This window comes from Mesoplodon densirostris, chromosome 6 (genome assembly GCF_025265405.1).
Source record: "Mesoplodon densirostris isolate mMesDen1 chromosome 6, mMesDen1 primary haplotype, whole genome shotgun sequence".
NCBI classification, from domain to species: Eukaryota; Metazoa; Chordata; class Mammalia; order Artiodactyla; family Ziphiidae; genus Mesoplodon; species Mesoplodon densirostris.
Window position 1 is genome coordinate 69,794,276 of NC_082666.1, and position 12,580 is coordinate 69,806,855.

General features: G+C 36.3%; 1 protein-coding gene across 4 annotated transcripts in view; it reads right to left on the reverse strand.

Moving 5' to 3' along the window:
* The window catches only part of KDM4C (lysine demethylase 4C), a 397,059-nt gene that overhangs the window by 154,091 nt on the left and 230,388 nt on the right, over window positions 1–12,580 (reverse strand). For all 4 annotated transcript variants that reach the window (XM_060102149.1, XM_060102151.1, XM_060102148.1 and 1 more), the window contains exons 13-15: window positions 8,256–8,437; window positions 6,390–6,603; window positions 4,392–4,468 (exon numbers count right to left, since the gene is read on the reverse strand). In XM_060102149.1, the coding sequence (XP_059958132.1) occupies window positions 4,392–4,468; window positions 6,390–6,603; window positions 8,256–8,437 (473 nt within the window). The remainder of the gene's footprint in view (window positions 1–4,391; window positions 4,469–6,389; window positions 6,604–8,255; window positions 8,438–12,580) is intronic.

The following is a 12,580-nucleotide window of genomic DNA, read 5'->3' on the forward strand; positions in this document are numbered from 1 at the left end:
TACTCTACAGAGTATTCAGCACATAGATAATTTTTTACAATAAAAGTATTTAGGTTACCAGTTCATTTCCAGACATTTAACTAACATCCTCCTTCATAATTAGAAGTGAAGCCCTAAAGTAGAGTTCAGGAATTTTACAGAAATACTCAGACTCAAAACAATTTTTCAAAATAGGGATAAAAAAGAAAACAGTAGGGAAAAAAACGTGAAAGAAAGCAATACAAATTCTGTATTTTTACAGTGAGAATATTACATTATATTTTTATTAGCAGTAACTTGTAGTCATTATAAAATGGAAATCCATAAACAGATTAGACACAAAACTCTAGTAATTTAGGTCAAAAGTGATTAGATTCAAATTAAGACTCAAAATAGCAAGAAACACATTCTAGAATCAGAGTAATGACATTCAACACCTAAAAACAGAACTTGGTAATGTTTGGAATGCACTCTAAAGCGCTACTATAATGAAGGAGTAAAAATGGCTCCAAAATGAATTACATAATCACAAAAGGGTTAGAAACAAACAGAGCTGAAAATAAAATACTCTAATAAACACAAACATAGCTTTCATACAGATCTATTTATCTGAGCAGTACTGAAATGGGACAAACAGGCACAAAGCAATGATATTTAATTAGAACTATGAGATATACAACCTGAATGTCAGGAGAGACAGGTATGTGGGGAATTATTTCACTGTTTCATTTCGTTTCATTTGAATGTGAGCAGGGAGCTAGGGTTCTAGAATCCAAGATAGGGTGTTATTCAAAATTTTAACTAATCTCTCCCTCTAACACATGCAGCTAAAGCTGCAGTACAGCTTGTTGTTTCTTATTTTAGATGACATAAGTGGCTAAAGTAAAGAAATAGTAGCAAAATGAAACACAGTGAGGACTAAACCAAAACTGGAAATGGTGAGAGCACTGAAGGTCACAGACCAAGGTCACAGATAAAAGCTCTGCAAGTTCAGAAATGATCCAACACTATACCAGGTGTTAGAGGTGTTATAGAGAAAAATGAGACACAGTTCTGGCCTCCAGTTACTTAAAAACTAGCAGGGCAGTTTGGTCCGGAGCAACTTCCACGCTTTACAATTGGTAAATAAAAAGCCAGCTGGTCTGTGAACATTGATTCCAGCCTTATGTATATTCTCACCCACCAAGCCCAAGTTGAAGCTGACAGAATCTTCTAATGTATGAACTTATTTACTTAGTTATGGTCTGGGACTGGATGAAATAATCGCTGGGATGCCTTTGCTTCCAAAATTTAAATAATTGATACTTATCTCTATGATATAGCGTTCCTCTTTTTTTCCCAGCTTTATTGAAATATAATTGACATATTGTATAAGTTTAAGTTCTACAATGTGATGATTTGATATATCTATATATTGAGAAATAATTACCACAATAAGGTTCGTTAACACTTCCATCACCTCACATAATTACCTTTTGTGATTAAATCATTTACGATCTACTCTGCTCTCTGTGGTGAGAGCATTTAAGATCTACTGTTGGCAACTTTCAAGTATCTAATAGAGCATTGTTAACTACAGTCACCATGCTATATACTAGATCCTCATAACGTATTCATCTTGTAACTGAAGCTTGTACCCTTTGACCACCTTCACCCATTTCACCCCCACCCCCCACCCCTGGCAATCACCAATCTATGCTCTGTATCTATGAGTTCAGGTTTTTTTAAGATTCCAATAGAAGTAAGAGCATACAGTATTTGCCTTTCCCTGACTTATTTCACTAAGTATAACGCCCTCCAGGTTCATCCATGTTATCACAAATGGCAGGATTTCTTTCCTTTTTTATGGCTGAATAATATTCATTGTACATGTATGTGTGTGTGTGTATCTACACACACACACACACTTTTTTAATCCATTCACCCATCAACAGATACTCTTTTTAAGAAGAATCTTTAAAAAATAGAACTACCATATACAATTCTCACACATACCTTATGAAAATGAATACAAGGTGTTTCAGGCTACCCTCAAGATATTCAAAGCACTAATCATAAAAGGAAACAGAATTAACTGAAACAATCACATTTGTTGTATAAATACATATCCCAAGCAAAATATGCTCTTGGAGTGTTTTGTGTTCATGATGAATAAGCCTTACCTTCACAAACCATGTTTAAAAAGAAAATCCCAGGAAATAATTAGTAATTAGAGTTAGTGAAATAAAAGCCAGCAATGAAATAGCATTTGACCTCAGCTGCATCGTTAGATTTCCACTAGCTTTTTTAGAGCTTCTATTTATCAATAAAAGGAGGTCTAGGACTCCTCTGGAACCTAAAACTAACAGTGTGAGATTGATTCCTAAGAAAGCAAGTTCTAAGTGTACTTTCAAAATGTAATCATTTCAGCCACAAAATCCAAAGAATCATACTTAAGTGCTTAGTAAAAAATTAATATTGCAACACTCAATGCCACACTAAATAAGGGTGTTAAAGCCAAAATATCAATATTATCAGTTACTTCTCAGCAACGATTAAAATAAAATTCAATTATTTCTCAGGAGAAAAATTTAGAAATAGAGCGTCATGGACAGAGTTCACTCAAAACGAATAAACTGAAAAAACAACTGGCTCACTGAGAATTCAGATCATTTCCAATTAGAACTAAGAAATTATGTAGGTCTAAAAAAATCAATGCAAAGCTGTATTTAAGAGCTCCCATTTTTACTGCAAATTAAAAAGAGATTTACATGGTATCAATATTAAAATACAAAAGGCACACTGTATTTTCTGAGGGTGCAGAGGGGTTAAGGTTAATAGAAAGATGCTTCAAATCAGTTGCAGAGAGTGATTAAGTATTTCCTTCTGTAGACATGCTAAAGGAAAATGACACAATTGATCAGAAGCTGCCTTAGAATCAGGGTGGCTGGCCTAGGCCTGGCCCTGGCTCTGCCATGCAAAGGACAGTAGTACCTTGGATAACAGGACTGCTCGGTGTGTGAGCACAGGAGCCAAGCAGTAACTGTGGATGGAACAGAGAACTCTTCATGCCTTGGTGAACTGGATTAGAATATCTCTAAATGCTAAATCTATACTTCAGGGTGAATGAGGGGATATCATTAGTAAAACTGACTCTACAAGGCTTTACTTTGGCTCATATAATATGAATAGAACCAGCTTGATAAATAAGAGCTGAATATATTTATTATATCAGGACTTCATGGCTGTTTTAAAGATGCTGTACATTTATACAGTTTTTGTTAACATAATGAACACACCAAAGGAAATACCAAAATGTTATCTGGACCCACAAATGAAAAGAATTCTTAAGTTGGAGATATTACCTCTAATATGAAATCAGATTATTTGGACTATAAAGAGTGTCCATATTTTGCCCCATCTTCCCCTCACTACCCCAGAGTGAATGCCAGCAATAAAATCATACAGAAAGACATTCTCACAGATGCCTTTAATTTATAGTCACCATATGTCTATTTCAACACTGAGAGCTAAACATACATAATCATGACATAAATTTTCCTCATGTAAAGCATTGTCCTTCAGGTTTTTAGTTTTGGTTGCAAGGAAATTTAATTCATTATCATTAGAGATCATTAAGGAATAAAGCAAATGCTACTATTACAATCAAAATCAAGCTGAGCATCTGCTCTGAGATCAAGAGTGAGGGATACAGTCTTGAGATCTTATCAGTCTCCACTTTCAAACATGTTCTGACACCTCTTGAAAGAGAATTTTTAAGAAAAGTTAAGGTAGCACATAATCAAATGGCAAAATGGGTGACATGGTGGATTAACAGAATGGAATGCAATGCTTGGATGTAAGCTAAAGTTTCAACAGGGTCTTCAGGAAAAACAGTTTAGGTGAAGAGAAATCTGTGTTCTCCAAGTGGGGAACCATTTGTTGTTGAAGTTTCTATCTCAAGTTCACAGCAATGCCTAGCACAGAACACTCTAAAATTTTCTAAAGTATGAATGTATGAATGAATAAGTGGGGAAGACCTCACGCTAGTGGAATAGTTGTGAATTAGCACAGTTTCCTGAGAGGTCACTGAAGATTCCCACCTTCACTGTTACTTAGAAGACTTATTTTCAAGAACTGCAAAATAGAGCTGGGCAAGAACATGAAGCAATACTTTGGACATGCTCTAATAAACCAGTAGTCTCCATAGGTTCCTGAGCAAATGGTGATGCCTAGAAATGTATTTAACATTTCCACAATGGATATAGAGCTACCAGGTAGGATGATTTGGAAAGAGAAGACTAGAAGTACAGGTAACTGTGGAATGGCACACAAAAGCATGTGTACCATCTTACCTGACCACTAGATTTAAATGGACCCACAGTGGATGGAGTGAGAAAAGGAGTTAAAAGATACTAAAATTAGCCACTTACTGCTGTCCATGCGTTTCTTTTGCACCGGGCACATAGCCATCCATCACAGATCTCATGAGAAGGGATACCATAACAACCTATAAAATAATAGTATGGATCCATTAATTAAAGTCTTTTGCATTTCGACAATATTACACATTTTAGCACTGAATAAATAAAATCGGAACAACAGCCTATCATCCCATTTTTGATTCTCACTGCTTAGAACAAAACATTAGCAAGGCTGGCTCAAAGATACTTTTGGTTCCCATGCCTCATAGCTAATAGGATTATCACTGCCAGAAAAAATGAGAGTGTGCATCTTAATAGTTACCAGTGCTCACAACAGTTATTATAGAGAATACTGATGATAATACTTAATGTGTGATTAGAAAATTTCTAAATTGTCGAGTCTAGTCCTTTACTCACGCAAAACATTATTTCAAAATAAGTTGCAATTTGTGAAGCAAAGTTTGGGAAAGTTTTAAAATGACACAATAAATAAACTGTGACATAATATTTATGTACCTAAAATCAGTGCATAAAATTAATGTAATGTAAAACTACATTTCAAAAACTACGTTTAATTAGCTTTAATTTCAGTGATAGGAACAAAGGATGCACAATTCATAGTTAGTGATGAAGAGCTGTCTTCAATTCTATTTGTCCATTCAGTACATGCCTGACTCAAAATAACGATGTAAAGAGATAGCTGATGATATAAATATATGTAGCAATTATACGGTATCAACAAACATGTGTTACTCTGCTTTCCTGAAAAAAGAGTTTTGAAAGATTTAAATGAGTAAAATGTAAAGGAGTAATTTTTAATATCAAATTTCTATAACATTTGACATGGGAAGAGAAAATAACAGAAATGTAATTACCCAAAGAAAAGCCTATCATAGTTACCCAAGACTATAAAGTGTTTAGTTCAAGCACATGTTTATAAAATATTATGGCTAAATTGCATAGCTAGTGCATTCTGGAGTCAAGATTAAATCCAAACTTGTTTGTGAAATGGTGCACTGCCTCTCATATAAATATAATCACGTAGAGTGAATGTGTGTGTGTATATATATGTGTATGTGTGTTACAAATTGATAGAAGCAAATAAGAAGTTTTATATAATTACATTTCAAGCACATCATGTTCAAATCCTTTGGGGAAGATGAAAGTATCTAATAAATAAATGCTAGAGAGCCAGGCAATTTCAACCTTAACACACGACTGGTATTACTCTGGGGTAAATATAGAAGGTAATACCTTTATTATAAATCACTCATAATACATTGACAGACTCACACCATACATAAGAACGTTAACAGAACATTTGACTTGGTAAGAGTTGGAATATTAAAATGCTTTAAAATAGAATTGCAATGTTTAATAGATCCATTTTATACATTTTAGAGGATTTATATGGCAGACCAATCTAAAAAAAATGTATTTGCCACTTAACACAATTATGTAAAAACACCAAATTGAGACAGGTATGGAGTCTAACCTTCTCAGTCTTGGGGGAAAACAACTCTAAGCACTTTTTCCCCCTGGAAGGCAATGAAGATCTCCCTACCCTTACAAAGAATAAAATTTTAACTCGATAATTAAATTTAACAATAATTCCCCAAATCACCAAAAGAATACTCATTTCTCTTTCAAAAGTAACAAAGGAAAACAGTCATGAATCAACATTAGAGATTAAAACTCAGTTTTTACAGACTTAAAATAAGTAAAATTCAAGCAGGTGAAAGGAATCCCACAATGACCCCACATTTGGACCCCAAACAAACAAACAGAACCAGACCTGTTCTCCACTGATACCACATAAAATTGGAGGAAAAAGGATGATTACACCTATTCATACTTTCATTAGAAGAAATGTGAGAAAGAATGATCTAACCATTAATAATGCCAATAGTACAATGTGACAGATTTGGCAAGTTACAAACGGGTGAGAAATAGAGACTATGTGAAGCACTGAAAAGCCAGCGATTAATGAGTGACAGACTCACTTACTTGCATGAACCCGAACGCGGCACTTTGCACAGGAAATCAGAAGACTTGTTCCATCCTCTTCCAGGAAGGCGTTAGGTGGAGAATATTCTATATTTTCCTCGCTATAAATAAAACACATCTCTGGAATGAGGGGCTTAGTCTTTCCTCCTGAAGTAACCACTTCATCTAATTTTGTCTCCCATCTAGAATCATTTTCTTCATTGCTGATATCTGGCTGAAAAACAAAATATTTCCACGTGAGTGAAAAACATGGAAAAGAGCTCAGATCACTTGCTCTGGTCACTCAAATCCCCTAATAGCTGTTCATCCACTAACTTCCAGCTGCTATACTTCCTCTTCTTCTCCCGGACCCACTATTAGCTCTTTATCAGTGCCACTCCTCAGGCTCCCATCCAGAAGCTAAGCTGTAGGAATGAGAGGATATTCTGTACATTTGCTGGTACAGAAATCGATGAGCTACTAAAACTACGTTCTTAAATACATAGTTCATGAAAAGCATCAATTCTTCTGATGAACTTTTTTTGCTTCTTTATTTGCACTAGGTTAACAGATCTGATTTCATTTACTGAAGAATCTTACCTGGTTACACCTGAAGGAGTATCTTCAAAGACCTCAGTTTTAATTTTTACGACAGTATTTAGAGAGTTTTTGAAGGCTTTTTGACTCACCACAAAGTTTTAAAACAGCAAGACAGAAAGATCTAGCAAATGTCATTAAATAACAAAGGATAATGTTCAAAAAGAAATCGTCACCTCTCACCAAAATATACAACAAATATTCAGTGTTTATTTGAAACTAATTAATGAACTATCTTATTATCCCCAGAGAGCTTATATTAATAAATTTCCCCAAATCTTAAAATTTTAGTTGGAATTTTTTAATTATCGGGGAAATATACAGGTAGATTATGATACAGAAGCAAGAATCAATATAAAGGTAAGTTTTTCCAAGAAAACACAGAAAATTAGTGACTAAATGGGAAATAAAAATAAGGTTAATCACTCACCAGTGTCACATTCAAAGACAAGTGAATGAACTACTTTCTCTATTTACAAAGGTCTGAGAATGTGGCACATCACACATATTCATGCTCTGAAACGTCTAACCAGAATTACTTAATGTGGAACTCTAGGAATGATGTGATCTTGAGTAAAATATTTCTGACTCTATCAGTGAAAATATAAACCAGAACACAATGTTCACATCAACAGACTTTAAAATATATTGTATCTAAAAATGGATCTGGTAGTTTTACTCTTACCAGATTCTGAAAGATCATTTTGTCTGTGCTAGTGCTGGAGAATGTGGTCCTCTGTGACCTAAGATGCTATCAGCATAACATATACAAAATGACATCTGAAAATAATATCATGAATGGCTGGCTGATGAGGGTGAACTGGACAATTCAGTTTGCATTGAGTCCTGCTGTGTCTTTTGCATGTTCCACGTGGGAAGATGAAGAGAGATATTTTAAATGTGGGCCCAGAGCCGACATTTATATGATTGAGAGTAATATTTTCAAACATAAAGCAGAGACTAGATCTAAGTTCTCTCTTTGTAAGCTTCTACTATTCTTAAGCTGTAAGTTCTGTGTTTCTTCGTGAAAGGGGTAGAAAGAAAGGTTGGAATTGCCCCTTGACTGAAATAAACCAAGACATTCAAAAATGATAAAGCACTGTCACAGAAAAGTCTCTCAAGTGGCACTCAGGAATTCCATTTGCTGCTCTATGATAGCCATTAGCTACAGAAGTACTAATGTCTTCCTCTTCATGTGCCTAACCCTACAGAGATTCACCTGTGTTTTCACAGTCACACAAAGTGCTGCAGTGAAAGGAAACATGGGCAGGGGCCCCTCCCCCTGGCTACCTTGTAGTAGGGCATGAGCAGAGCACAGATGGCACAGTGCGGCTCCATTCTGCCCATGGCTGCATTATACTCTTGCTCGGCCACAAAGTTTGGGGACTTCGTCTGCCAAAGGTGGACCAGAGGCTTTGCCCAAGACTCGGTTTCTTCCACTTCTTCCTCAATCGATGGAACCTCGGGCAACTCTTAAGAGAAAGGGTGTGAAAACACAGTGAGCAGGGGACTCAGGTTAAAACAATAACCCTGATTATAAAAGAAGCACACACTCCAAAGTATCTGTGATATTAATGTCAGACAGGAAACCTATTTTATCTTTCAAATATATTCCGAGAGGTGAAACAAAATCTTCATCGTCCGCGACATCAAGGACTACCTGAGATCCGATGGCCACACAGGCCACCCTCCTTTCCACCCCTTCCCCATCCCTGCCAGGAATCACTAAACCGCTCTCTCCTCTCAACTCCACTCCTTCCGTGTTTCTTGTGCTACCATGATACCTCCCAGGGTAAAAGGGTTTATATGTGTGAGATTATCTTCCAGCTAGCAGAGGAATTTGCTAGCCACTACCTGTCTTACCAATATTTTTAGTTTCCTGACCTAACATTGTGCATGATTTAATAAAAATTTATTAATTGTATTTCATTTAATTAACTTTTAGGTTCAAAATTCAGGTAAATAACATTTACAGAGCACCTATCATGTGCCAAGCGATGTACTGCCATTACATGGATATAAAAGACAATCCCTATGCCAAATCTCGTTTGTTCAATATGACTTCCCAGAGGGTCAAATCTCTTAAGCATGTATATCTGTTAACATAAAAGAGGCATAGGTCTATTCCACAAAAATGACATTTTACAAAAATTTATAGAAGGCCAGAAAAATACAGAAAGACATAACAGGTTAAGAGGAAAAATTCCTCATGCCCATAGCAGAGGATAGTATATCAAAGCGGGTGGCAGCAACCGCAGCTACCCCTAGTACTCGATGTCTATACAGCTGTGATACACTCTAAACTTCCTCACCAGTAGCTGTCTCAGTGCTACAAATAAATACTGTAGAGCAATGTCCTCAAGTCCCAGAAGGGGTATACCTGTGAACTAATGTGCTCCTGTCCTTGCCTTGTTGACTTACCTGTTTTAGAAAAAGTCAAAGTGGATTTGCTCAAGTGGAAAATAGGAAGAGCTAAATTAGGCTGAAAATAATTCGAAAGACATCAAATGCCAACTGAAGCAAAAGGGAACGTTCCTGTTTCCATGGAGGTGCTGGTGGTGGTGATGGTATCAGCAGCAGCAACATTATTATTATTTACAATGGAAAATGCTTAAGCATTCAGTCAGAGGCAGTGTTTGAAACAAAACAAAAGGTAAGAACCTTTGCCTACATTTGAAATAAAGTAATCTGACATTAAACGTTAACAGTTTCCACCTCAGTTTCCTTATAATACACAATAGAAGACTTACTGTGAAGACCAAAATTTGACAAATGAAAGATGGGAGTGAAAGTTAACCAGGAACCTGAAATACCATAAAGTCTAATAGCTAATATCTCCAACATATATAATGAGATCTAAACTGAAAAAAAATCCTTGGGTTTGAATAACTTGGACTCTACGTATTGGCTCACAATTAAGTTATCATATCATTTGCTTTTTTAAAAAAAGATGGAAACTCACAAGATGGATGATGCTTTTATTCCTTTAGATGGTCATAAGTTAAGGTGATGAGTTCTCAAAATATTTTTAGGGATTAAGGAAATATTTAATTCCTAAAAGCCTAGTGAAAATGAACAAGAAGTACAGGAAAAGAACAGTTCTTAACAATGGAGCCAGAGAGCAGGAGAGTGTGTGTGCCAAGCCCTCTGGCAGACTTGGTCTAAGACTTGATCTAGGATACACCTTGAGCTTGTCCTCAGACTCAACACTGACCTGGTAGAGGACCCTGCTCTACAGCTGTCCTGCCCCAAAATGAGGTCACATTCTGGCCCAAAGAGCATCTGTCTTCTGTTTGGATGCTCTCCAGGCCAGAGTATGCAAAGCAGCATGGCAGGAACACAGTGCAGTCCCAAGTACAGGAACTGTCTGTCCAGAGACCTAGCTTTCCCACCCCCCCCCCCCCCGCACCACACGGCTTAACAGGATCTTAGTTCTCTGACCAGAGATTGAACCCGGGGCCACGGCAGTGAAAGTGCTGAGTCCTAACCACTGGACCACGAGGGAACTCCCCCAAAGACCTAGCTTCAAATTCTAACTCTTTCCGTAAGATAGATTCTCATATGGTGATCATTCCTTTCTCACCTATTTCAGGTTTTTATTTCTTTTTAATATTAAAATGAAATAGTAAATGTAAAATTTCTTTTTAAATTCCGAAGTGCTAAAATTCTTTGTAAATTCTAAAGTGATTATATAATGCATATATTATTACGTAAAATCCAACCAATTATCTTATTTTCATATGATCTGTCAATTCCATGCTAAATTTTATGAGAGGGGAAAAAGAGATGGCATTTAATCATAAGTACATGATAATGATTATTCAGATTTTAACTTAGTTTTGTTTTTTTTTTTTTTTTTTTTTTTTTTCTGCGGTACACGGGCCTCTCACTGTTGTGGCCTCCCCCGTTGCGGGGCACAGGCTCTGGACGCGCAGGCCCAGCGGCCATGGCTCACGGGCCCAGCCGCTCCGCGGCACGTGGGATCCTCCCGGACCAGGGCACGAACCCGTGTCCCCTGCTTCGGCAGGCGGACTCTCAACCACTGAGCCACCAGGGAAGCCCTTAACTTAGTCGTAAAAGTCAGAAACATTGGCACATTCTTGACGGTAAGTATTTTGTCTTCCTGAAATTATCTCATCAAATTATTCACCCCTCCTCTATCTCCAAGAGCTCTTGCTTACCTTTGAACCATGGCATTGTTCAAGAATAGACTAACCTTGGCTACTGCCTTTCCCAGATTCATGATATTCATGTAAACTACAAGTCCTAAATATTCTGGGGGGCAAAGTACTTTCAGGATATCTAAATACTCTCATCATCACACAATTCCAAATGAAAATCCTGCCTTTCAGCCTCTAAACACCTTTCTTGTTTCTGGTCTCTTTTTAGTGTACCTTCTTCATCCAGTTACTTTTGAAAAAAATACTTTCTATCTTCCAATATACGGAAGAGGGAAAATGTTTTTTGCATCGTAGCTTCTAAATGTTTTGATCATTTGGCATCACTATGCCTAGGAATTTCCTCTCCTCCTCCTCTTCTTCAACTATAGTTAACTAATGAACCTCTAAAGTTACACTGTAATCTCACTGGTATATATTTACTTCCCTATATGATGCATTTTGTAAGATGTCAGGCAATGAAAATAGACCACACTGTTTTAAATATCAAATTAGTTTTCACAACACCTTCACAAAAGAAGAGGGCAGGGGCAGATATTAAACATACAAGGAGAGGGAGGAGACATGGGGATATATGTATATGTATAGCTGATTCACTTTGTTATAAAGCAGAAACTAACACACCATTGTAAAGCAATTATACTCCAATAAAGATGTTAAAAAATAGTTAACTATTATATAATATTAAGATATCAATAGTATCAGTAGTTAATTAGTAATAGTTAACTAGTAATTGATTGATTGATTAATACTGTATTGTATATTTAAAAGTTGCTAACGGAGTGGATCTTTTTCTCACCACAAGAAAAAAATTTGTAACTGTGTGGTGATGTATGTTAACTAGACTAATTTTGGTGATCATTCCACAATATATACAAATATCAAATCAAAAAAAAACCATACAAGGACATGGACATTGTAAGCATTCAATGAATACCAATGTTTTTATTACTATAATTATCTTTTTTTAATATACCAGCACAGCAACATTCAGAAGCTCTGAGTCTCACCCCGAATGCCACAGTTTGCTATAGAATCAAGAGAGAATGAGGCAAAGGAAAGGTTCCTTGATACAAATGCATCAAAGTTTGGGAAATCTGTGAAAATGTTACCAGCATAGAACTCCCTTCTTTCCCAACTGGATTCTCAACAAGAACAAAAGAAGAGCTAATAGTGTAACAGCAGTTCTCAAAGTAAGGTCTGTGTACTCTAGGAGATACACAACACAATTTCATGAGGTCTGTATGGTCAATTTCATAATAACATGAAGGAGCAACTATAATAAAAATTAATTTAAAAATAAACCGAAAAAATAATAACACGAAGACTTTATTTGCCTGTGTCACACTGCTGACATTTGTAATGGTGACACAAAAGCAATGAAGGGTAAAACTGTTGGTGCCTTAGCTTGAATCAAGGCAGTGGCACCAATGCAGT